The sequence below is a fragment of the Lissotriton helveticus genome, chromosome 8, assembly GCF_964261635.1.
Source record: "Lissotriton helveticus chromosome 8, aLisHel1.1, whole genome shotgun sequence".
NCBI lineage: Eukaryota > Metazoa > Chordata > Amphibia > Caudata > Salamandridae > Lissotriton > Lissotriton helveticus.
The window spans coordinates 345,909,081-345,933,803 of record NC_136069.1 but is presented as its reverse complement, the minus strand read 5'-3'; the positions used below and the strand labels follow the sequence as shown (position 1 = coordinate 345,933,803).

General features: G+C 42.5%; 1 protein-coding gene across 2 annotated transcripts in view; it reads left to right on the top strand.

Annotated features, from left to right (window-relative positions):
* Window positions 1-24,723, top strand: part of LOC144771631 (lysosomal proton-coupled steroid conjugate and bile acid symporter SLC46A3-like) — a 260,791-nt gene that overhangs the window by 168,004 nt on the left and 68,064 nt on the right. For both annotated transcript variants that reach the window (XM_078655997.1, XM_078655998.1), the window contains exons 3-4: window positions 3,498-4,365; window positions 19,085-19,168. In XM_078655997.1, the coding sequence (XP_078512123.1) occupies window positions 3,498-4,365; window positions 19,085-19,168 (952 nt within the window). The remainder of the gene's footprint in view (window positions 1-3,497; window positions 4,366-19,084; window positions 19,169-24,723) is intronic.

Sequence of the window (24,723 nt, the reverse complement as noted above, 5' to 3'; positions counted from 1 at the left end):
CCCAAATTCAAATACTGCAGACTTGGCGGCCAATCTATTTCGGTAAGAGCAGCAAAATCCTGGAACACCCTTCCCCTTCACCTAAAAACTGCTTCGACCCTCAATGTTTTTAAGAAAGGACTAAAAACCCACCTTTTTAATACAATAGTTTAAACTGTTTTTTCTTATGTTCAGTTATTAGTCATTGGTTCTCTCCCTACTGTTCTGCCTTCAACGCGCCAGGATACTATTTTTTTAGTAATAGAGCGCGATATAAAAGCCTTTAATAATAATAATAATAATAATAATAATAACTAGTTAATTATTCATCAATGAGAGGGTCGCTGGATTTAGTTGATTCTGAGAGTGTAGTGTTTACCACCTAAATGTACTGCATTTCCACATTTATGTTGCTGCTATCTCTACATGAGCCCCCTCGCAGCCATCGCACGCCAACACAACCTCAACATCATCTCCTACGCCGACGACACCCAGCTGATCCTCTCCCTCACCAACGACCCCGCCACCGCCAGAGCCAACCTACATGAAGGGATGACAGACGTAGCCAAGTGGATGATCAGCAGCCGCCTGAAACTGAACTCGGACAAGACGGAAGTCCTCATCCTGGGATCTTCACCCTGCGCCTGGGACGACTCCTGGTGGCCCCCCGCCCTGGGCAGCGCACCCAAACCGACGGACCACGCACGCAACCTAGGCTTCATCCTGGACTCCTCCCTCTCCATGACCAGACAAGTCAACGCCGTCTCCTCGTCATGCTTCAACATCCTGCGCATGCTACGTAAGATCTTCCGGTGGATCCCCACCGAGACCAGGAAGACGGTCACCCAGGCCCTAGTCACCAGCCGTCTGAACTACGGCAACTCCCTCTATGCTGGAACCACCGCCAAACTCCAGAAGAGACTCCAGCGGATCCAGAACGCCTCAGCACGACTCATCCTGGGCATCCCCCGTCGCAGCCACATCTCTGGACACCTAAGAGATCTGCACTGGCTCCTGGTCAACAAGAGAATCACTTTCCGTCTCCTCACCCACGCACACAAAGCCCTGCACAACCAAGGACCAGCATACCTCAACAGCCGCCTCAACTTCTACGCTCCCACACGCCAGCTTCGATCGACTAGCCACGCCCTCGCCGCCGTCCCCCGGATCCGTAGAGCCACCGCAGGAGGAAGGTCCTTCTCCTACCTGGCCGCCAAGACTTGGAACTCCCTCCCGACCCACCTCCGCCTGACCCAGGACCACCTCGCCTTCAGGAAGCAGCTCAAGACCTGGCTGTTCGAGCAGTAGCGGACCCCCCCTCCCCTAGCGCCTTGAGACCCTCTGGGTGAGTAGTGCGCTATATAAATGCTGTGATTGATTGATTGATTATAGATACAAATAAGACTGACAACGAATGTGCTTGTCTCTGTGTAACTGCCAGTGTCCCATCCCACCCTTTCCTTAGTTGCTTTGCCTGGTTGTACTAATGCATCTCCTCCCAAGTCACATTTAATCCTACCTCTTCGATGTCCTCCTCCATTTCGCCCCATATCAGTTTTCCTTTTTAACTACGGCCTCTTTAAAGTTCCTCTCCTTCTTAATATATGTTTCCATTTTAACAGCAAAGTTCCCATATGACTCCGGTATCACTACCCCATAAAATACAAATATCCTGTGGAATTATGTTGCAGGCAAGTCAAAGAAGTGGTCAAGTTGGTTCTGGTGTCAAAGTGCAAAAAAGGTAAACCAGAGATTTTAGAGAGTATTGTATGGAGTATGGGGCATCTTCTTCCCCATTAGAAATATCAGTATGTTGTCCCTCTGCCTCAGTATGTTTTTTCTAGGGCAATGAAAACATGTGTAATTGAAATAGTGGAAAATGGTGTAAAAGACACATATGAAGATAGGTAAAGAAATCTCTGTCTCCATAGAGGTAAATGTGGAGAAAGCCCTTGAAAGGGCCAGGCTCCCAGGACGATGGTTCTTTTTAGCAGCATGAAAGCGTGGAGGGGAGAAAGTTCGACAATATTAACAAATCAATTCTACAGGAGGCTCTTTGGACTCACAGTAAATACAGACAACTCCATAAGGTTAGTCAATTTATTACAAAGCTAGAAACAACTGAACATAAAGACACCTCAAGATGAGAGTGTAAACAAACATTGGAATCAGCATCAAGCCAAATCTACGCACCCAGCGTAATCTATGCAGCATAAACAGAGAGATTAGTTCAAAAATAGAACACAAAGGATTAAAGAGCATGCGTCCAAATTTCCCTGCATCGAGGGTTTATGAAAATACAGCATTAGTCTATCCATACACTAATGCTAATGTGGCATACCTACTTTAGCATTCTCAGACGAGGAGTGAAATAAAGGCAGTCAGCATGTGGATTCTTCCTAAGAAGTCTCTCCACATCAATGAGTCAGGTAACATGGAGCTACAGAGATCGTTCTAAGATGGTCTTTCTCCTTGAGCAGAGAAGGAAGAAGTGGGCACTTTCCCTACTTGCATCACATTATTAAAGGTAAATTTTTCCAAAAGGTCTTGTGGCGAGTCATGCCATCCGCTCCGTGCACGATCTCATAGATAGGTTTCCACTGGACAGCAATTCTCCTGAACTGCAACATTGCTGACTTTGATTTCCAGGCCTTCTCCGGTATGAAACACAACTTTTTCTCTTATCAATCCATTCTCAAGATGTATCCCCTTATCTCCTCACCTGACTAACAAAATAATATTCTAGCTAACAAGGATGCTTCTTCCACCTGCAACACAAATGTGAGAAAGAACAAAATCCACAACGCACATGATATTCAACTGTAAATTCTAAAATGAGAGCTTCCTGGGAGAAAGGCATTTGAGGCCTACAAACTCAGCTAGAATAAGAAAATGGCACATGAGTTTTACGAATTTGCATAAGAAATAAACACATTTGATTAATATTATTACCTGCATCTAAATAACACGTTTCATAAGTACATTAGAAAGATTAATAGTTGTCAGCTGCACAACACAAATTCTTCAAGTTAATGTTTACATTTGACGTCTACATTATTTGCTCTATGTTACATTCAAATGGCCTAGAATACATCCCGTTTCCCGTTATCACATCTCAAATTCTAACCCTTCATGTTTTGACACCAAAGGAATATAGGCGGATGAGGACAACAAGTGTGATTATAATGCACCCCTACAAATAAAATGTGTTTTCAGCTACATCGCCCTCAACTGCTGGTGTCACCGCACACTGGATAGAAAGTAAGTTTGGTTCTCAATGTCATGACATCAATAATGCAGCTATGTCACTGATGCCTGATTGCCGCAAGAAGTACGATATTTTCAGAATGAAGGGTCACTAGATCCATGCTGTGGTAGATAGACAGACAGATACCAGTTACTTATCTGGCTCAGATAGCACGCATGCTGCATGTTGGGTGCTTCCTGGAGGTGTAGTTATATAATGATGTTTAATCACTGTGTGCACTTATTTATAGTGTTTTATTATTTCTTTTCAGGAGGTCCAAAAGGAGGCATCTATGCTTTCCATGTTGATGGACTTAAGTGGCTTGATTCCAGGTCTTTTAGTGACCCTGGCCATCGTTGCCTATGGTGACCGACATGGACGCAAAACTTCCTTATTTTTGCCCTCTCTAGGAGGCTTTGTGACGTCTGCCTTTTACTTTGCAATATCTTACTTCTCCTGGCCTCTTTATATTTTATATATATCAGCCGTACTTACTGGGTTTCTTGGGAGATTCGGAACTTTTCTTGGTGGATGTTTTGCGTATGCAGCAGATATAAGCCATGGTGCAAAACAGAGGACTCTACGTATAGCTCTGATTGACATGATTCTTGGAGTGTCAAGTGGATTAGCCGGCATAGTCTCAGGCTATTTCATTGAAAGTGTTGGTTTTACGTGGCTGTTTCTCACAACCTGTGCCCTTCACTTTGTTAATATGATCTACATCATTTTCTTCCTTCAAGAAACTGTAAAAATATCAGAATCACAAGCAAATGCATTCAGTGCCGAAGGCTTTAAAGAGATGTTTGCTAGTGTGTACCTACTGTTTAAAAATGCTTCGTGCAGAAAGCGATCTTTGATTATCTCAATGCTTTTTGCTTTCATGTCTTACACGTTTGGACAGTTTGGAGCTGCTTCCATTCTTACTCTCTACGAGTTGGCCTCTCCTCTCTGCTGGGATGCAGTACTTATTGGATGGGGTTCCTCATTGAATACCTTTGCATTTGTGACCAGTTTCCTTGGAGTGTTCTTTTTCACTAAGTTCCTGAGGGAACCATACATTATCTTCATTGGCCTCTTTTCCTGGATTACTGGAATGCTCATGACAGCCTTTGCCAAAACAACACTGCTAATGTTTCTAGGTAAGTTATCTTCAGATCCGTAACCACCTTTGATTCATAACATAATATTATAAATCACACGGATAGATGTTTTTGAATGGTTATCCAAGAGTGAGGTATGCATTGATGACTCGGATACTGAGGTATTTATTCTGAAAATACATTCCCTCATTATGGCACATGCACACATGTCTAAGAAGAACCATGTTATGGCCTGGTGTTATATGGCAGAGTTGAACAAGTTGAGGCTGGCCAGGAAGGCTAGTGAGGGAAGAGAGTGATAAGTGGTACAAGTAAGATTTTTTTTAAGTGTGTCATGAGAGATGTTACCCTTGGATACTTCAGTTTGTTGGCTTGAGAGTGAAAGTTGAAAGGACCTGCTGCTTCGTCTTGAGTCTGGGCAGTCCTCCCACTATGGCATTGTGGGTCAAATGTATACTTTTAAACCTTTTTGACAAGAGAAACTGTGGCATCACTTGGTGGCCTTAAAACATGAGGTTAAAACTATATGAGCACTTAATACCAATCAAGTGTTTGAGTTATTTCAGTGCAATCTCTAAATGCATACACAAGGCCTAGCTGCTGGGTGGGATATCATATCTACTCTCCTCCTGAAATGGCCTTACTCCCCCACCTGCAGCTACAAAACTCTGTATAAATGTTCCTGAAACTGGCAGAAATGGTGTTTGTTGAAGTGAATATCAAATAATAATCCAAGCAAAGCGGTATGGAAGAAATCTTCTTTATTGAGAGAAAGTAGCCAAGATGTAGAGCCCATCGACCAGCGTCCTTCCAGCTCTGCTGTTCCCACTTCACTGCCTAATAGACAACTGTCTTCCAAGGCTGGAATGCAGAACCTGGAACCACGCTTAAAGATGCACTGTCAAGAACAGTTCACGTAGAGATTACTGAATAAAGAATGCCGAACACAGAATACAGAATGTGTAACATCATTCTTAAAATTGTATTTCCTGAAGAGGAATCGGGGGATGCCGCAAGTTCAAATGTATTTCTGGAAGCAGAAGTAAAGATTGTCATTAGATTTTTCAGACGAACCTAGTTTTGTCCTGGAAAGATTCAATTTTTATTCAAGAAAACAGGCTGTTGGAGAGAATATTGACCAATACGTTGCTGCTCTTAGAATTTTGGCAGGCGATTGTAAATTTGAGAATGCCAAAGACTATTATTTGAGAGATCAGATCGTCTTGAACTGTCATTCTAAGAAGGTCCAGTAACATCTTCTGCGTTGCATCAATCCTACTGTTGACAAAACTGTACAACTTGTTAAGGGTATTTGTTGTAAATAGATGACAGGATACTTCTAGTTGATTACATGTAGATTTATTGTAGGACACAGATGAGTACACACCTCACCAGCTAACCAGACCATCAACTGACACGAGTAGAACACTCTGGTACAAGTTAGAACACTTACAGATATTCTGGGAGGCTGAGGAGGTAAGAACACTAAGAAAGGGCTAATAACTACTGTCAGCCATATTACATGAAGAATCAATATACAACAGTATTAGTGAGTGTTCATTAGAGTCAGTTAAAGTAATATCTGTTGCATCATTTGGGTCAGAAAATATGAGTGTGAATACTGTTAGGAAAGTGCAGGATAGTTACAAAACTAATAGAATTATTAAGAACAGTGAGTGTAATAGATGTGGCTCCCGTAGTCATTTGGGTTATAATCCCAATTGCCCAGCTCATGGGAAAAAATGTAGCAAAGTTCAAGAAAACAGGCCAATCATGAGAGCATGCAAGAATGGTGACACTGTTAAATGTGAACGTGTTCCGGAAGTGGAACAGCATTTCATGCAATTAGATGAAGGAATTAATACAATTACAATTTTAACTGTGGGAATTGGTCAGCAGGCGGTAAGTGGGCAGTCACATTACAGAACGTATCAGCTGAGTATATGTGTACCGGAAAATTATCATAATGCTGGGTTGGTTGCTAGAAAGAATGGTCCGTTTTGCAATGTCAAAATCGGGGAAGTTGGACTAAGGGTAATGGTGGATTTAGGATCATCAATTACAATGTTATTTGAAAGATCTTTTAAACCAGATTGGTGCAACAGCTTACTCAAGAATCCAGATTTAAGGGCTATTGTTTACGGGGAATCAGAAATAGCAACATGGGGATTTTTAGGGGGAGTTTTACAATTTTTGTGCAGGGAGCTCTTTACTACAATTTAAGTTCCGTTAATGGCATGGACAGTATGGTCTGGGTTGATCTAGGAAGGCTAGACATTGTATTGAGACCAGACACTCGTGTTCCTGTTATGTTTATTGAGTCCTGTAATGAGGGTATAGATCAGATTCTATCAAAGTACCCTACCATTTTTTCTGAAGGCACGGTTAAGGGTTCAAGCATGAAATAATTTGAAAGCAAGATGTTGTTCCAGCTAAACACAAGGTAAGGAATGTTCCCTTATCTGTGAGAGTAGATTTAAGGAACTATCTTGACCAGTTGTGTATGGATAAGATTGTTCAAATAATCAATGCACCTGAGTGGATCAGTGCTGTTGTTATAACTAAAATAAAAATGGGCAGATACGTCTGTCTCTGGACTTGCGTTTACTCAACAAAAATATAATGGTGAATTGTCATCTACTACCTAAATTAATGAATTGCTGTCTACAGCAGAAGGTGCAAGGGTTTTTAGTAACATTGACCTCAAAGCGGCCTACCACCCCTGAAAGCAGAGTCACAAGCCCTAACTTTGTTTATCACTTCGTTTGAGGCTTATAAGTTCTTAACGCTAGACATTTGGTTTAGCATCAGGGGCAAACATATTTCAAAGAATACATACCTGGGTGTACCAATGCCAGAGCGGTTTGTTTGTCTAGACTTCCTACTCAAGACCAAGAAGGATTATCTAACAAGGAGCTATTAGGTAATGAGTGTATTGTGGCCAGCATGAATGTGGTGGACAGTTGTCAGGGCACCATTTCAGAGCAGGAGTGGAACAAGGCTTGTGAGGAAGTTGTGATTTTGCAGAAAGTTAAGCTAGTTGTACGACAAAAATACCAACAGATCAAACAATTTGAAGGTCAAACAATTTAATGGAGACATATTGTTTTAAGTTAGCTGATCAACTTACAGTTGAGACAGGCGTTTTATTACGTGCTGGAAAAGTTGTGTACCTAAATTTTTGAGGTTGAAAATGATTGATTTTTCTCATAGGGTACATTTGGGTTCTACAGCCACAAGAAGACCTGGAAATACTGTTTTGGTGGCCCTACATGGAACACACAATACATAATGTGTCATACATAATAGGATTACCACAGGGTTGTTTTAATACAATGCTGATGCGCTTGTGTGGGTGCATCAACACTAGATCCATTGCATAAAGATTTGTTACCCTACTGTGACATGCCTGAGGTTTTTTTAATGAGATTCCGACACCCAGGTATCAAAATATTAAGTGCAATAGTGTTTTATGTACATTGGTTCCATGTCTGATGGTTTACATTTGAATTAGAAACAATATCTACCCACAACAATGCACTGAGTTGGTGCAAATAGTATGCACTTTTGACATGCACTTGCACGTATACTGGGTCCTTCTACTGGGTATAATGCAGTATAGTGAAACATGCCAGCCCCTAAAACATGCCAACCCCTAAATGAACTGTGTATCACTTCATTTAAGAGTGTTCATCAGGAGGCCCAAGGTTACTCTCATTTGCATCCAATGCTTCGGTATTACCTGTGACTGTCTTTCTATTTGCACAAATTTTACTTCTAAGAAATGCAGAGCATTATTTCTACTGAAGTCTTCTTTAAGGGCAGGATAACTGTGTGTTCAAGCAGTTTAATTTGAAGTTTGTAAAACAGTGAACCTTTTAAAATAGATAAGTGTCAAGACCTTGCAACAATATTTTGCCGTGTTAACATTGGTGGGAGGACCCTTCCATGTTGAGGACACAGCTCATGAAAGTTAAAATGTGGGTGAATGTGCCACTCTTCACCACTTTACAGATTACCAGTAACATAAACCTTATAGGCCCTGCAGTAGCTAGTGTTGGATTTTTTGAATCCTATATCCATCCATCAAAGCTGGCTGCCAGAAGAATAAACAACCAGCTGTATTCTTCTCCTCTAAAAGCACTCAACTAATTGGTTCCACTCAGTCATCAGTCTTTCTTCTTCTTTCCTAATGGGTTCATTTCCTACTGTATCTGCCTGAGTTCGCACTTGTTTTACAAAACGCTGTGGTATACACCATAAAATAAATGTCACAACAGGATGTATCTCGATCCATCAAATATCCTAGTTTTACCAAAGTAGTGCTTCTGTTGTTTGAATGGGTGGCGTACCATCTGGTTGTTGTGATGGAGGCATACTGATCATTTTAATGCAAACCCTCCTTCATCATTGTCCAATATGGAAGATCTGCACCACTCATTGCCAATAGCAATGGCTGTAGCAGTAGTTCCATTGGAGTCTTGCTTTCATTTCAAAGATGAATACAGGTGGGCCGGAAGTAAGACAGTTCAAGGGTGCTAGAGCCTGGAGTAAAACTTTTCATGCTGCTTCAGATACCTGACCATGCTAAGAGAGCATTGTGCCTCTGATAAATTAACGTGTTGCTCATGTTTTTTGCTTTCTGTTAGATGCATAGATCCTGTGTCATCCATAGAGATTTCAAATGATTGTTTAGACTGAAATGTCCATGTACTATATTTGAAATTAAAGGGATGGGGATCCAAAGCGTTTTGACCAATACGTGTTTCATGACTAAGAAACCAATTACAATTTGTTGGTTCTTTAGAGCGAACACATAATTAACTTCAGCTTAACTATTAAGTGCATGCATGTAAGTACAGTGAACAAACAGTTACATCACAAAGGGGTGTGTTATGAAAAAGACAAAAAACACATTTAGACCCAGAAAAAAAGCAATATACATTTGCAAATTACAGTACAATTAAATAAGTAATGATAAAGAGCAATAGCGTTTAAAACAACAACAAAAACATAGTACTCTTTAAGTAGAAAGAGATTTACATTTCAGAGAATCAATAAAATAAAAAGCTAGGTGAAAAAATGTAATTGAGCAACCTTTATTGTGAGAATTAGAAGCCGGAAAGCGTTAACATAGATGCAATAATTTGTTTTTTGAAGCCATTTAGTGTCAAATTAAATAAATCGGCAAGCAAAATCTGATGTAAAAATGTGTATGTGAGAGCATTTTCAGAGAAATACTTAAAATGTATACTGTTTGTGGGTGTGCTGGCGCTATCACTTAGATAATCTACATATAGTGGTATCCAGTTTGCGGGGTCGGGATAGTGTTGACCTTGAGAACTGTGAGGCAATGTGTAGCTAAATATAAGATTCAAAACAGCATTTCAAAGTACAGTCAATAAAGAAAAGACTGACTCAAAAAGGAAATCCAAGATCAGTAATTTAAAGAAAACCGTGAAGGTGTATTCAAAATTAAGGTAAAATGCAGAAGGCAAAATATAGCTTGGTTTAACAAATCAATGATAAAGCATAAAAATCATTTCCCATGAACGCGTTAAGCATTTAAGTAGATGCAGCAGTAGGCAAAAATCTGGAAAAGACAAAGTTCAGAGTATATCACAAATCGATATTGAATTGACCATGGTCCCTAGAGGCTCAGAAAAGAGTCTGGCTCTCCCCAAATTCAAGAGTCTTGTATACTCAATTTCAGCATTGAAAATGATAAAATCTAGAATATCAGCATGGTGCAAGTAAAAGTATCCTTATGTCAGAACATCACATTTCAATGTTATAAATTCTACATAACCCTCTCTGATTCTCGCACTAACCCACTACATGAATACTGATTTGCCCCTTTTGACCTAATACCATTTGGAACAGATCCCTTGAATTAATGAAGGAAAAGCCTTGAATATATTAAAAAAAAGGGGTTGGTGATGAACAGAGTGCCTGAATTAAGCAGACCACTCTTACCCAGTCCAAAGATCAGGGCTTGATCCATCACCGTTTTTTAGCTCACTGCACCATCCCAGCTCAGAACTTGGATATATGCAAATTAGTCTGTTCCTGTCCCAGTGCATGATGGGAACAGGGCAAACCAAACTACCAAGCCAATTCTTGTACTGGGAAGGAAACAAGCTTCCGGGGACCGGTTTCTGCCATTTCAGGCGTCGTCGGCCCGGCTTGCTTGAATCCTGATGGTGCAATGAGCAAGGGACTCACACCTGAGTATACCCTTCCACGCTTATGGTGGACAAAATGATTCAGAAAAGGGGGTGGTGATGAACAGAGTGCCTGAATTAAGCAGACCACTCTTACCCAGTCCAAAGATCAGGGCTTGATCCATCACCGTTTTTTAGCTCACTGCACCATCCCAGCTCAGAACTTGGCTATATGCAAATTAGTCTGTTCCTGTCCCAGTGCATGATGGGAACAGGGCAAACCAAACTACCAAGCCAATTCTTGTACTGGGAAGGAAACAAGCTTCCGGGGACCGGTTTCTGCCATTTCAGGCGTCGTCGGCCCGGCTTGCTTGAATCCTGATGGTGCAATGAGCAAGGGACTCACATCTGAGTATACCCTTCCACGCTTATGGTGGACAAAATGATTCGGAAAAGGGGGTGGTGATGAACAGAGTGCCTGAATTAAGCAGACCACTCTTACCCAGTCCAAAGATCAGGGCTTGATCCATCACCGTTTTTTAGCTCACTGCACCATCCCAGCTCAGAACTTGGCTATATGCAAATTAGTCTGTTCCTGTCCCAGTGCATGATGGGAACAGGACAAACCAAACTACCAAGCCAATTCTTGTACTGGGAAGGAAACAAGCTTCCGGGGACCGGTTTCTGCCATTTCAGGCGTCGTCGGCCCGGCTTGCTTGAATCCTGATGGTGCAATGAGCAAGGGACTCACATCTGAGTATACCCTTCCACGCTTATGGTGGACAAAATGATTCGGAAAAGGGGGTGGTGATGAACAGAGTGCCTGAATTAAGCAGACCACTCTTACCCAGTCCAAAGATCAGGGCTTGATCCATCACCGTTTTTTAGCTCACTGCACCATCCCAGCTCAGAACTTGGCTATATGCAAATTAGTCTGTTCCTGTCCCAGTGCATGATGGGAACAGGGCAAACCAAACTACCAAGCCAATTCTTGTACTGGGAAGGAAACAAGCTTCCGGGGACCGGTTTCTGCCATTTCAGGCGTCGTCGGCCCGGCTTGCTTGAATCCTGATGGTGCAATGAGCAAGGGACTCACATCTGAGTATACCCTTCCACGCTTATGGTGGACAAAATGATTCAGAAAAGGGGGTGGTGATGAACAGAGTGCCTGAATTAAGCAGACCACTCTTACCCAGTCCAAAGATCAGGGCTTGATCCATCACCGTTTTTTAGCTCACTGCACCATCCCAGCTCAGAACTTGGCTATATGCAAATTAGTCTGTTCCTGTCCCAGTGCATGATGGGAACAGGGCAAACCAAACTACCAAGCCAATTCTTGTACTGGGAAGGAAACAAGTTTCCGGGGACCGGTTTCTGCCATTTCAGGCGTCGTCGGCCCGGCTTGCTTGAATCCTGATGGTGCAATGAGCAAGGGACTCACATCTGAGTATACCCTTCCACGCTTATGGTGGACAAAATGATTCAGAAAAGGGGGTGGTGATGAACAGAGTGCCTGAATGGCAGGGTATACTCAGACATGAGTCCCTTGCTCACTGCTCCATCAGGATTCAAGCAAGCCGGGCCGACGAGGCTGAAATGCCAGAAACCGGTCCCCGGTAGCTTGTATCCTTTCTGGTGAAGAATTGGCTTGGTAGTTTGGTCTGCCCTGTTCCCATGATGCACTGGGCCAGGGACAGACTAATTTGCATATAGCCAGGTTCTGAGCTGGGATGGGGCAGTGAGCTAAATAATGGTGATGGATCAAGCCCTGATCTTTGGACTGGGTAAGAGTGGTCAGCTTAATTCAGACACTCTGTTCATCACCACCCCCTTTTCTGAATCGTTTTTGGCCACTATAGGTGTGGCAGGGTATACTCAGACATGAGTCCCTTGCTCACTGCTCCATCAGGATTCAAGCAAGCCGCGCCGACGAGGCTGAAATGCCAGAAACCGGTCCCCGGTAGCTTGTATCCTTTCTGGTGAAGAATTGGCTTGGTAGTTTGGTCTGCCCTGTTCCCATGATGCACTGGGCCAGGGACAGACTAATTTGCATATAGCCAGGTTCTGAGCTGGGATGTGGCAGTGAGCTAAATAACGGTGATGGATCAAGCCCTGATCTTTGGACTGGGTAAGAGTGGTCTGCTTAATTCAGACACTCTGTTCATCACCACCCCCTTTTCTGAATCGTTTTTGGCCACTATAGGTGTGGCAGGGTATACTCAGACATGAGTCTCTTGCTCACTGCTCCATCAGGATTCAAGCAAGCCGGGCCGACGAGGCTGAAATGCCAGAAACCGGTCCCCGGTAGCTTGTATCCTTTCTGGTGAAGAGTTGGCTTGGTAGTTTGGTCTGCCCTGTTCCCATGATGCACTGGGCCAGGGACAGACTAATTTGCATATAGCCAGGTTCTGAGCTGGGATGGGGCAGTGAGCTAAATAACGGTGATGGATCAAGCCCTGATCTTTGGACTGGGTAAGAGTGGTCTGCTTAATTCAGACACTCTGTTCATCATCACCCCCTTTTCTGAATCGTTTTTGGCCACTATAGGTGTGGCAGGGTATACTCAGACATGAGTCCCTTGCTCACTGCTCCATCAGGATTCAAGCAAGCCGGGCCGACGAGGCTGAAATGCCAGAAACCGGTCCCCGGTAGCTTGTATCCTTTCTGGTGAAGAATTGGCTTGGTAGTTTGGTCTGCCCTGTTCCCATGATGCACTGGGCCAGGGACAGACTAATTTGCATATAGCCAGGTTCTGAGCTGGGATGGGGCAGTGAGCTAAATAACGGTGATGGATCAAGCCCTGATCTTTGGACTGGGTAAGAGTGGTCTGCTTAATTCAGACACTCTGTTCATCACCAACCCCTTTTCTGAATCGTTTTTGGCCACTATAGGTGTGGCAGGGTATACTCAGACATGAGTCCCTTGCTCACTGCTCCATCAGGATTCAAGCAAGCCGGGCCGACGAGGCTGAAATGCCAGAAACCGGTCCCCGGTAGCTTGTATCCTTTCTGGTGAAGAATTGGCTTGGTAGTTTGGTCTGCCCTGTTCCCATGATGCACTGGGCCAGGGACAGACTAATTTGCATATAGCCAGGTTCTGAGCTGGGATGGGGCAGTGAGCTAAATAACGGTGATGGATCAAGCCCTGATCTTTGGACTGGGTAAGAGTGGTCTGCTTAATTCAGACACTCTGTTCATCACCACCCCCTTTTCTGAATCGTTTTTGGCCACTATAGGTGTGGCAGGGTATACTCAGACATGAGTCCCTTGCTCACTGCTCCATCAGGATTCAAGCAAGCCGGGCCGACGAGGCTGAAATGCCAGAAACCAGTCCCCGGTAGCTTGTATCCTTTCTGGTGAAGAATTGGCTTGGTAGTTTGGTCTGCCCTGTTCCCATGATGCACTGGGCCAGGGACAGACTAATTTGCATATAGCCAGGTTCTGAGCTGGGATGGGGCAGTGAGCTAAATAACGGTGATGGATCAAGCCCTGATCTTTGGACTGGGTAAGAGGGGTCTGCTTAATTCAGACACTCTGTTCATCACCACCCCCTTTTCTGAATCGTTTTTGGCCACTATAGGTGTGGCAGGGTATACTCAGACATGAGTCCCTTGCTCACTGCTCCATCAGGATTCAAGCAAGCCGGGCCGACGAGGCTGAAATGCCAGAAACCGGTCCCCGGTAGCTTGTATCCTTTCTGGTGAAGAATTGGCTTGGTAGTTTGGTCTGCCCTGTTCCCTTGATGCACTGGGCCAGGGACAGACTAATTTGCATATAGCCAGTTTCTGAGATGGGATGGGGCAGTGAGCTAAATAACGGTGATGGATCAAGCCCTGATCTTTGGACTGGGTAAGAGTGGTCTGCTTAATTCAGACACTCTGTTCATCACCACCCCATTTTCTGAATCGTTTTTGGCCACTATAGGTGTGGCAGGGTATACTCAGACATGAGTCCCTTGCTCACTGCTCCATCAGGATTCAAGCAAGCCGGGCCGACGAGGCTGAAATGCCAGAAACCGGTCCCCGATAGCTTGTATCCTTTCTGGTGAAGAATTGGCTTGGTAGTTTGGTCTGCCCTGTTCCCATGATGCACTGGGCCAGGGACAGACTAATTTGCATATAGCCAGGTTCTGAGCTGGGACGGGGCAGTGAGCTAAATAACGGTGATGGATCAAGCCCTGATCTTTGGACTGGGTAAGAGTGGTCTGCTTAATTCAGACACTCTGTTCATCACCACCCCCTTTTCTGAATTGAATATATTAAACACTTCCTCTGAAGTTCTTCGAAAAATGAAAAATCATTGCAAAACGAACAGGGCCCAATTTGCTGCATGCAGTGTGAAGTGAGAGATATTAACACAGAATAAACATTATGAAACAGCAGCCATGTTTTTGTAAAGATTGAGTCGAGGCTCAACGGAGGCCTCGTTTAATCTAAGCCAGAAATTTGTATTAAAGCACATCATAATGATATTGTTACAATTGCAATATCTTCATATTGGTGCAAATGTAGAATATTTTTCAGTTTCCCTCCTCTGATGATTACCATCATCAAAAACCCACCAATATTCATAATACGGTAGGCATCAATTTCTGTCTTGTGCGTCTCCTTTCTTACAGCATCTACATGTCATTGTAAACTCATGCCTTGATATTATCCATTTCAAACAAGTTTCTTTTCCTCCTATTTGTAGACGCTGATGATACCTTATTCTTACACCCACAATTTTTTCCCAATTTAGAAAAGATAATTTCAAAGAATTTTAAAAAAGCAATAAGAACAACTGTACAAATTAACACAATGCTTATAGAGGTTTCTATTGTGTGTAGCATGCTCCACCCCTCAAGTTGTTAAACCATTTACCAACCTTTCTGAATCCCTTTCCAAACTCACCAAACCAAGAAGCTATAGTATGGTCTATGATATTGATTATCACAGAGCCTGAAATGTGGATACTTACTCTACATTCTCTCTTGAATAAACCAAGTGCCTCCTTGATAACATCTGAAGAAACATATGGATGCTAGTTGCTTTTGAGTTGAGTAGCAAATGTATGTGCTGGAGCATTTTAGAGACATTACTGAATTTATTTCTGGACTTGTATGGGTGCATGCTTCAACTGAACCCCGTTTAGTATGAAACTGTTTGCATTGTGCAAAGACAATTTAAAACAATGATATGCATTATACAACAATAATTCCATTGTTATACATATATGCTGCTATCATTTGGATGCAGCAAGTGCTGTGTGGTCTGTTGTTTCTTGGACTTACCTTCTTGATCAATTCAATGAACTGCTCAAAGTGAGGAAATAAGAAATTCCATTGAGAAATACTGGGTTTGTTTTAAACATTCCAACAATGGAATCACGGGTGCTTCAGCACAGGTTGAATATAGACTCTTCTGCACAATAGCACCCTCAAACATCTATTGTACATACAAATACACAAACCCAAAGCCTTGAGAGCAGTGTGCCAGCATTGCTCCTGCTAAGACAATGACTCCATTACATGCATTTGCAAAAGAATACCTTTGGGGCACATGCAGCAAGCATTTTTGTCTTCGCAAACGGGCTGAATCGCAGAATCGGCCCGTTTGAAAACGTAAAAAATGCTTTTTAGATGCAGCAAACCCTATTTTGCGATTCGGTAACCTGCTACCGAATTGCAAAATGGGTTTGCGATTCGCTATTAGGAAGAGGTGTGTTTAGGGCGTCACTTCCTGATACCGAATCACATCGGTATGTAGGAATGTTTTGTGATGAAATACGGTCACAAAACATTCGCATTTTACCACCTACTTTAAGTAGGTGGTAAGGGGTCCGTAAGGGACCCTGTCCCATTTGTGAATGTTTGTTACAGCCCACGGACCACTGCCAACTCTTAAAAAATGAAAAGGAAACTTTTCATTTTTGTTTTACAAACCCATCCCATTTTCCTTTAAGGAAAACAGGCTGCATTTTCAAAACGAATTGATCTATTTAAAAGCAATCACAGACATGGTGATCTGCTGACCCCACCAGGCCACCATCCCTGTGATTTTTGCGATTCATAGGGGGTCGCAAATTACGACCAAACTCATTATTATTCATGAAGTAAGCCATTTGCGATCCCCTAGGAATCGCAAAAAGTGTTCAACACACTTTAATGCATGCTGTTTTGCTATTTCTTAATTGCGAATCGCAAGGACTTACAATTAGGACATCACAAATCAGTTTCTTCATGCATCTGGCCCTTTGTCTTTTCAATCGGAAAGACATTCAAACAGATTTAGTTATTCCAGACATCACTTTTTTGAAACAATTTTATTTTGGTACGTGATAATGACATAGGGCCAGATGTACGACCCTTTTTAGCAGTCGCAAATGGAAAATCGGACAGTTTGCGGACACTACATAGGGTTGTAGTAAATACAAATCCTATTGTGCAAGTTAGTAACCTATTACCGACTCACAAATTAGGGTTTGTGAGTCGCTAATAAAAAGGGGCTTGCAAAAGGCGTACCTTCCTAATAGCTAGTCACACTGGTGTGTACGATTGTTTTGCAACTGCAAATGCGGTCGTAAAACAATCAAAGTTACCATCTACTTTGAGTAGGTGGTAAGCCAGTCGCAAATGTGAAGGGGTACCAAGGGGACCCTTTCCTCTTAGTTTTGGCAGCAAAAATATTTTTTAAGAGCATGCGGTGGTCCCTACTCTTATAAAATGAAACAGAAATGTTTCATTTTTATTTTTTAAATCAGACCTACATCCCAATTCAGGTAGGACTCTCTTGAGTTTATCTTTAGTTTATTTACTATAAAACAAAGTCAGCAACATAATCGCCGCAAGGTAGTTAGGGATACCTGGCCATGAAGAATGCCCCAGACCCATTAGGGCTACAGAGTAGGACAGAAACATGCTGGCATAACAGAGAGATGGTCTGAGCCATTGCCCTCAACCTACCGTCTTGCCTCGGTTTTTAGATATGCCAGCAGTCCCCTATGAATAAAGGAGTTACACTGGGGAACTACAAGGTATTTTTGATGCACTGATCTGAATTCCTCCTTTGTCCACTAGCTTTTAATTCAAGTCCAGCAGGAGGTTGAGTCCGCCCTGGTGGCCTTGTCCTACCAAGGTGGAGAGAGGCTGCTGATGATGCAGCTCGGCCATAAATATGTGTGTGAGGCTCCTCTCTCAAAGGATGGACATCCCTAGAAACCTGCACAGTACTTCTGTAACGTCCATGTAGGACTTTGACTTGGTTTTCTAGTTAGGATTACAGTCACGTACATCAGTACAGCTAGCGTACCTTTTGTGGTTGATGTTCATCTCAGGAGGATATGTGGTAGTCTCACCTCCATCTCTCCATTTATGTGATAAGAAGAGCAATGAATGATAACCCGCCGGCAGAGGGATTTCTGGGGGGCCATAGGATCCTCTTTCTCCTGTTTCAGGGGGATGCCCTCTAGAGGAATTGGGTTACAGCTCTGACTGTGTAACACATCTTTGTGGCTTACAGACATTGCACCTTCTGATCGCCTCTGTGCCTCTGCTCCCGTCTGCAATGTTAGCAGGTGCAGCGGAAAAGTGTTTCCTTCATTAGCATGGGCAACAACCCTGTGCAATTCAGGACAGAGCCCTTCAGAATTGCTCTTGCTCTGCATGTGTGCTGGTGCTATCTATCATTTATAAAGGCTGCACAAGCGTGTGTGGACCATTCTGTAATAGAAAAGTGCCACAGGGTTACAGAAAGTGAGCTGACACACATGTTGCTCTCCTGGGGCACTTTTCATTATATGACTCCTGGTAAATACTGATTAGCCTGGGTTCAATATCTACCAGGTGTGCAATTATGACCCATTCTGATTTACAGACACTGAAATGGAATGCACATATTTGTCTTATTCTGCGATTCACAAGCAGCATGTATGCACTATTTTCTCAACCTTTCTGAGCCATATTCTACTTGGTGAAAATTGGGATAGTAAAACCCTATAGTATGTTCAACTTACACCTGGATAAAAAAAATACAAGAGAGCATAACAGCAGTTCATACCTAAGTTGATATTTGTAAACCAGTTGTGGCCCGAGGAGCAGAATGGCTACGCACAGGCAGTCCCTTGGCTTTAGTCCCATGATTCAATAGCATAGTCCTGGACGTCTCTGAAATTCATAGATTTCCAGGCTATACACCGGATCCATGGCAACCCCAGCATGAGGATGCTTCACCCTGCACCTTGATGGAATATTCAACTGCTATGGCAATTGGCCCAAAGTTCTAAGTTTCAAGGCATCTGGGAGTGATGAGCTAATAGTTCCTATTACTATGTGGGATAGAGGGAATGTGGTATCAATTTAAAAGTTTAAATTTGAAATGCTTTGCTGTTGTACTAGAAAAGCTAATTTGTAGCAAGTTAATGGTGTTTTACCTACAGGATTTCCTAGAATCTTAACCTTAGTCTCAAGTAGTGAAAGTTCAGAATGGACTCTTGAACGTTTAGGTACACTCTCAAGCACAGCAGCCCTGTTTTAGGTACTGCCTCACTATTGGAGCAGAAGCATGTGGCCTGAAAGTTTTGTTGGTTTAGTAACTCTTCTTTGGTTTTGCTTCACAGTTCGAGTGCCCATCGTGTTCGCGTACATGCCTTTGCCCATCTTTCGATCAATGATGTCAAAGGTGGTGCTTGACAGTGAACAAGGTGAGTGTATTTTATTCCCATTCTTCAAAGGCTTTTAGGGGCACTCGTTGTTTACATTTCAAATTCAGCCGGGCTAAAAATAACAAGGAAATATTCTGAATTAAAAACAAAAACAATAAATGTATGTATATATTTTACAACGAGAATCATTCATTTACCAGTTTATCCACTTTATTGGCACTTCCATCCTTTCATTGGCATTGTGATTGTGGAGTTTAGAGCTGGGAGATTTAGGGCCCGATTAGGATCGCGGTGAATCCGCATCCTCCAGCCCGGCGGAAGCCACCGCCGGCCCGGAGGAGGCGGATTCACCGCGGCGGACACAGAAAAGAACCCCCGCCAGATTAGGATGGCTGGGGGGGTCATTTTTCCGTCCGCCGCTTTTCCTCCGCGGTCGCCTTTTGACCACGGCGGAAAAGCTCTAATATGGTGGCGGTGTCTGTCAGACACCGCCAGCCATATTAGGATGCCGGCGGAGACATGCTTTTCCACGGCGGGTTTTCCGCCGTAGAAAAGCATGTGGAGTTTGAGTATGGGGGCCCGTTGCGGGCACCCAGGGGTGTTGGGGGTGCACACGGGGGGGTACCTATGGTACCCCCTGCCTTTGCATGCACCAAGCGTCAGGCATCACGCGGTGCCTGCCGCTTCGTGCATGCAAAGCAAAACATGCACATTTAACCTTGCGGCGGGTGCTGCTTGAAGCAGCATCCGCCGCAATGTTAAATATAGGGGATGTGACCGCCAGGGTGGCGGTCACATCCTAATTCCGAGGGAGGGAACGCCGCAGCCCCTGCGGACGGTCCCTTCACCTCGGTGGTGGCAGACGGACGCTGGTCCGTCCGCGATCCTAATCGGGCCCTTAGTGTCATTCTCTGGTGTGAAAATATTTATTTATGCTTACCTTATCTGGCTCTGATTTCCTTTTAGCAAAATAGGTATCTGATTGAATCTCTATAATCAAAACATCTTTCATTGGTTTATCCCTAATATGTACCTGGTTGTACGATTAATTGAAATTATGTAAACATTTAACCTATTTTTTCTTACAAAAATTCACATTTTGATTTCTTCCTGAGGTACCATAAATTCAGGAAATGTTATATTGGCCTCGCTCTCTTGATGTCATCAGTTTCAAATATATGTAGTTCTCCTGTATCCAGCGCTCTATCATTCCCAGATTTGGGCACCCTTCAGCTAACTGGTGCCATACAGATTTCAGTAAACTCATCAGTGGCTAACTACTTCACCACTCCTGTATGCCTTCCATCCTCATTTCAATACTCAGTAACACCCTGAAACTTTTTTGTGGTCTTGCAAGTGTTTAACCAGAGTGTACACTTTATTTTGCCGCGCTTGCAGGGTATGCTGAGCCACAAAAGCTTGGCTTTGGAATGTGGACTTTGTGAATCTAGCTTCCTCAAACTTATTTTTTAAGTCCCACTGAACTCTGTTCAGGATGCTGTCCTTCAGTGCCGTCTGACAATTCTGCTTTCAGGCTTCTAATCACACTCTGAAGAACTGCCTTTGGGAAGAAGTGGTGTCTTAAAGATTAACTGTAGATATTTCGTGGGACATCGGGGCTTTGCAGATGGTAAGAGACTCCCTGTACTTGAAGTGGGCCCATGGTTGGCACAAGCCTCCTGCCTACTTTTAAATCTGATACATGATGATCGGAAAAGTCATTTATTTAACAAGCAATTTTTATGTTGAGGCGTTGATGAGAGGTGTCAGTCTCGCTCAAAATGATCCAATCATTTGTCCTGGTACAAGCTTGATTCTTAACTGCCACTAGACAAAAATCAGAGCAGGAACATTAATCAAAAGACTTATGTTGACATTTTTATCGCTAACTGTAAGCGGGACCTCTTTGGCCACTTCAGAGAAGTAGAAAATTCAGATAGGGATGGTCAAAAATACCAGCTGATATGTCATCATCCTACCTTAACCATGTGCCAGCACCTGTGGATGTAAAGAAACACTTCTGTGGCAGACTATGGGCAAGAGAAAGCAGACTTTCTTTCGCCGCACTTCCCAGAATGTATCCTTTCAGAAATTTAACCACAGCTCATCTTTATATCTTCACCTGAGTGACAAGGTAATAATTTGCGAAAATGTGCGCAAGTGATATATGTAGCAACACCCTAACTGCAAATCAGTAACAAAAATAAAGAATTTTAAAAAGTCCACTATGAGTTTAAGTAAAGGTAATTCCTTTATAAGAAAAAATAAAGTGAAGCTGTACAAAAGTTGGAAAGTATGAAGGAGAACAAAAATGGCCATATCAAATAATGAAACAAAATCGTCTCTGATACACTTGACAAATAGTCTTGATACACATCGAAAAGTCTTTTATCACTGGAATTATCGCTAAAGATGTTCATCCCCAGTTAGTTCACAGATTCCAGTTGGGCTGGCCAAAGTCAAGTATACTGAGGTGTCAGGCTGTGTCCCGATAGGAATTTCAAAGGCATGATAAAGGCAGTCATTCCAAAATTTTCTATTTCTCAAGCAGTTATGTTTGCTGGCTGCTTCCAGGAGGATCTCAACAATTTCATTAATCTTGAAAGAAGTTGCACCTGGTTCCTCACAACTAATGTATGGATTTCTATAGTTCTTACAACAGACTGTGGCTCTATAAATTGACCAGCATGCTCCTGTGGCCATGGTTCTATTGTAGGTTATGACTACTTTGGTGCCTTTTAATGTGAATGTCCACAAAAAGCAGGTTTTCCACCAGAAGACATGCTTACCTGCCCCATTAAGAAAGGAAGGTTAGTGCCTTTATGACACTTCTAATGACCTGTCCTGAAGCAGGAACCTGTCAGCAGAACCAAGATAAGTCCTTCCTCTCTGGTTTCCAGCCAGTTTTGAAAGGCCAGAGTGCTTAAGCCTGGCCTACTAAAATGCAAAGCACTGTCTCATTAGATAGCAGTCCTGGCCAAATCCTACAGCCTAGCCTACCTCTCTAAAAAGGCTAACGTTGTGCATGATGGCAATCCGTTTCCCAGAGCACTTTGTAATGGCACAATCAAGCAATGGATGAACGTTCACACTATGAGATGGAGCTCTTCATCCATTTCCACCACCCGCCACATCAGTTTGTCGATCAGACCCCAACTGGAACCCTACACAAGGATTAGCCAAAAAGGGAGTGGTGTCTTTGCGTCTTACATAAGACACTGTTGAGCTATTAATATTTCTAAATATGAGAATTTCTCAGGAACTACTGAATGGATTTACACCATTTAATAAAAAAGAATGCACCCTCGACCAAGAGCTACTTTTCTGCCAAATTTGGTGTAATGCCGTTCAGCTGTTCGAGCTCATTCATATTTCCTCCTAACATATTCACTAATAATACATAAAATTAGGCATTGTCAGTCAGGATCTGTAAAAGGTAATTGTAATCTCCGCACTCACTGCAGCTGATTATCAAAACCATATAAAGCCACATAAGAAACTTTGTTTTAAATTTCAGAAATGTATTTTAATAATATGCAAGTACATCCATGTTTAAAATGACAAAATGACCCGAAATAGAAATGCATTAAAGTGCAAATCCACGTCAGTCTTTTCCATGATTTAAAGTGCACACCATAGCACAGCCAAAGTCCATTATGTGCATAAAACATGTAACAAGCATAACATTCAGGGCACTTATTTACGGACACAATTCAAATGCAATTTTATAACTTTTTGAAGGACATCACTAAAGCTATCCTAAATCTCTACATATTGTACAAGCTGATCTCTTCTGACATAATATGCATTTAAAATTGCCAAAACATTTTCATAAACCACTCTGGGCTTGAACAATGCAGTGCTAATTTCCCATACAATGATAATGAAGTCCTCACCTACAGTGATAGGAAAGTTAATACAGTTATCAAACCTTTCAGTTGAAGAAGAGAATCAAGACTCTGACCAAGCAAGGTGAAAACTATAACATACCAACCCAGAAAGACTCTACTCCTAAGTACATCTTGGACAACTATTAAAAAACAAATTCCACCCATTCTATTTACAATTTCTGGAGTTTATATACTCTATGTTGAACATATTTGTGTGTCCTACCAAGATAAAAAGAGAATAAGACATTACTCTTGTCATAAATCATTTGTAAAATTGCTCGACTGAGATGAGTTGCAGAGCCATAGTGAACTAACTCTCTCGGTCATTAATTTGGAAAGTTTTATTCAATAGTGAATACATACAGGAGAATCAGCTCTTCAATCCGAGCTAAAAACTATTATCATAATTGAACTGAAAGTATGTATAAAAACATCCCACCGTTTAAATGCATTCCATACAACAATCTATTTATTATGCACTTGACACAGGAAAGTAAGAGAGCAAAACCTTTCGGGTTTTGTTTTAAAGTTAACTAAATGTGGCTGCATTGCCAAGCAAAGCATGTTCTTTGGTCATGGTATCGAAAATGACTGATTAAAATGGGTATTACCTTCTGGAATTATCAGTTGTAAAGTTAGACCGGCAGCCCTTAATAATACATTCCAAAATGTTCTTCTGTGACGCAAAGATTGAAGACTGACCTGATGGGAACCACGTCCCCTATAGACCTACCTAGCCCTACCAGACAAGAGCAATGGTAACTGTAAACAGGAGATTCAACAGTAACACCCCCCTCCACCCCCCGCCATCATGAGCTGACAAAGTCTTACCTCTCATAAATACCTTAAAAAATGAGAGACACATCTTTCTCTTCTATCTGAAGAACTTTTGTGAGATCAGTAGTGTGTAAGTGAATCTTCACAAGCCCCAGGATGCCCATCTAGCCATTATATCCAGATAATCCTTAATCCTCACTGCCCACTGGGCTTAATATAAATGAGAAAATGTATCATGATAGCGGGCAACCCTGATGCATACAACGTAAATAAAACGAATTCCTGTACTTGAGCCACATTAAAGCCTGTTCAAATTAGGCTAGTGAACTGGAATGGGAAGTGCATCTTCTCCTTTACTGAAAAGAAAAAGTCCCAGGTTTATCGGGTCAAACACTGTTTTATTGGTCAAAAAAGCAACTATTGGAGAGCTTCAATACCAGCTGATAAACATCCTCTTTTCCAAAAAACGAGTATTGGCCACAAGAAGCCATTTTGGAATAAATATGGTTTGGTTTGGAATATGAGTCTATTGAGTGAGCGCATGTTCAAAAGCATTGTGTCCTGAAGTCTGATTAGAGAAGCATTGTGGATCTGTGCTAGATCCTGAGAGGTGAGTCCTAACCAGGTTTTAGAAAGGTCCTTAAATTACATTTCACCAGAGAAACAAAGATGGTGGAAGGAATCCTCTCAAAGCATTAATAGAAAGAGCAGTCAGGTTGTAGGTGAGCCTGTACACTAAGGATATACATAGTTAATTTGGCAGTCAATCATCCTTTTGGGGTTTGCACTAATCTGCCGCTCAAGATCCAGCTGAAGTGATGTTCTGTTGCATCTCCCCAGAGGTGACCACAGATACTAGAACATAAAAGCCAGGGGTTGAGATGGGAAAAGGGTAATGGGATAAGAGAGAAAACAAGGACACAGGAC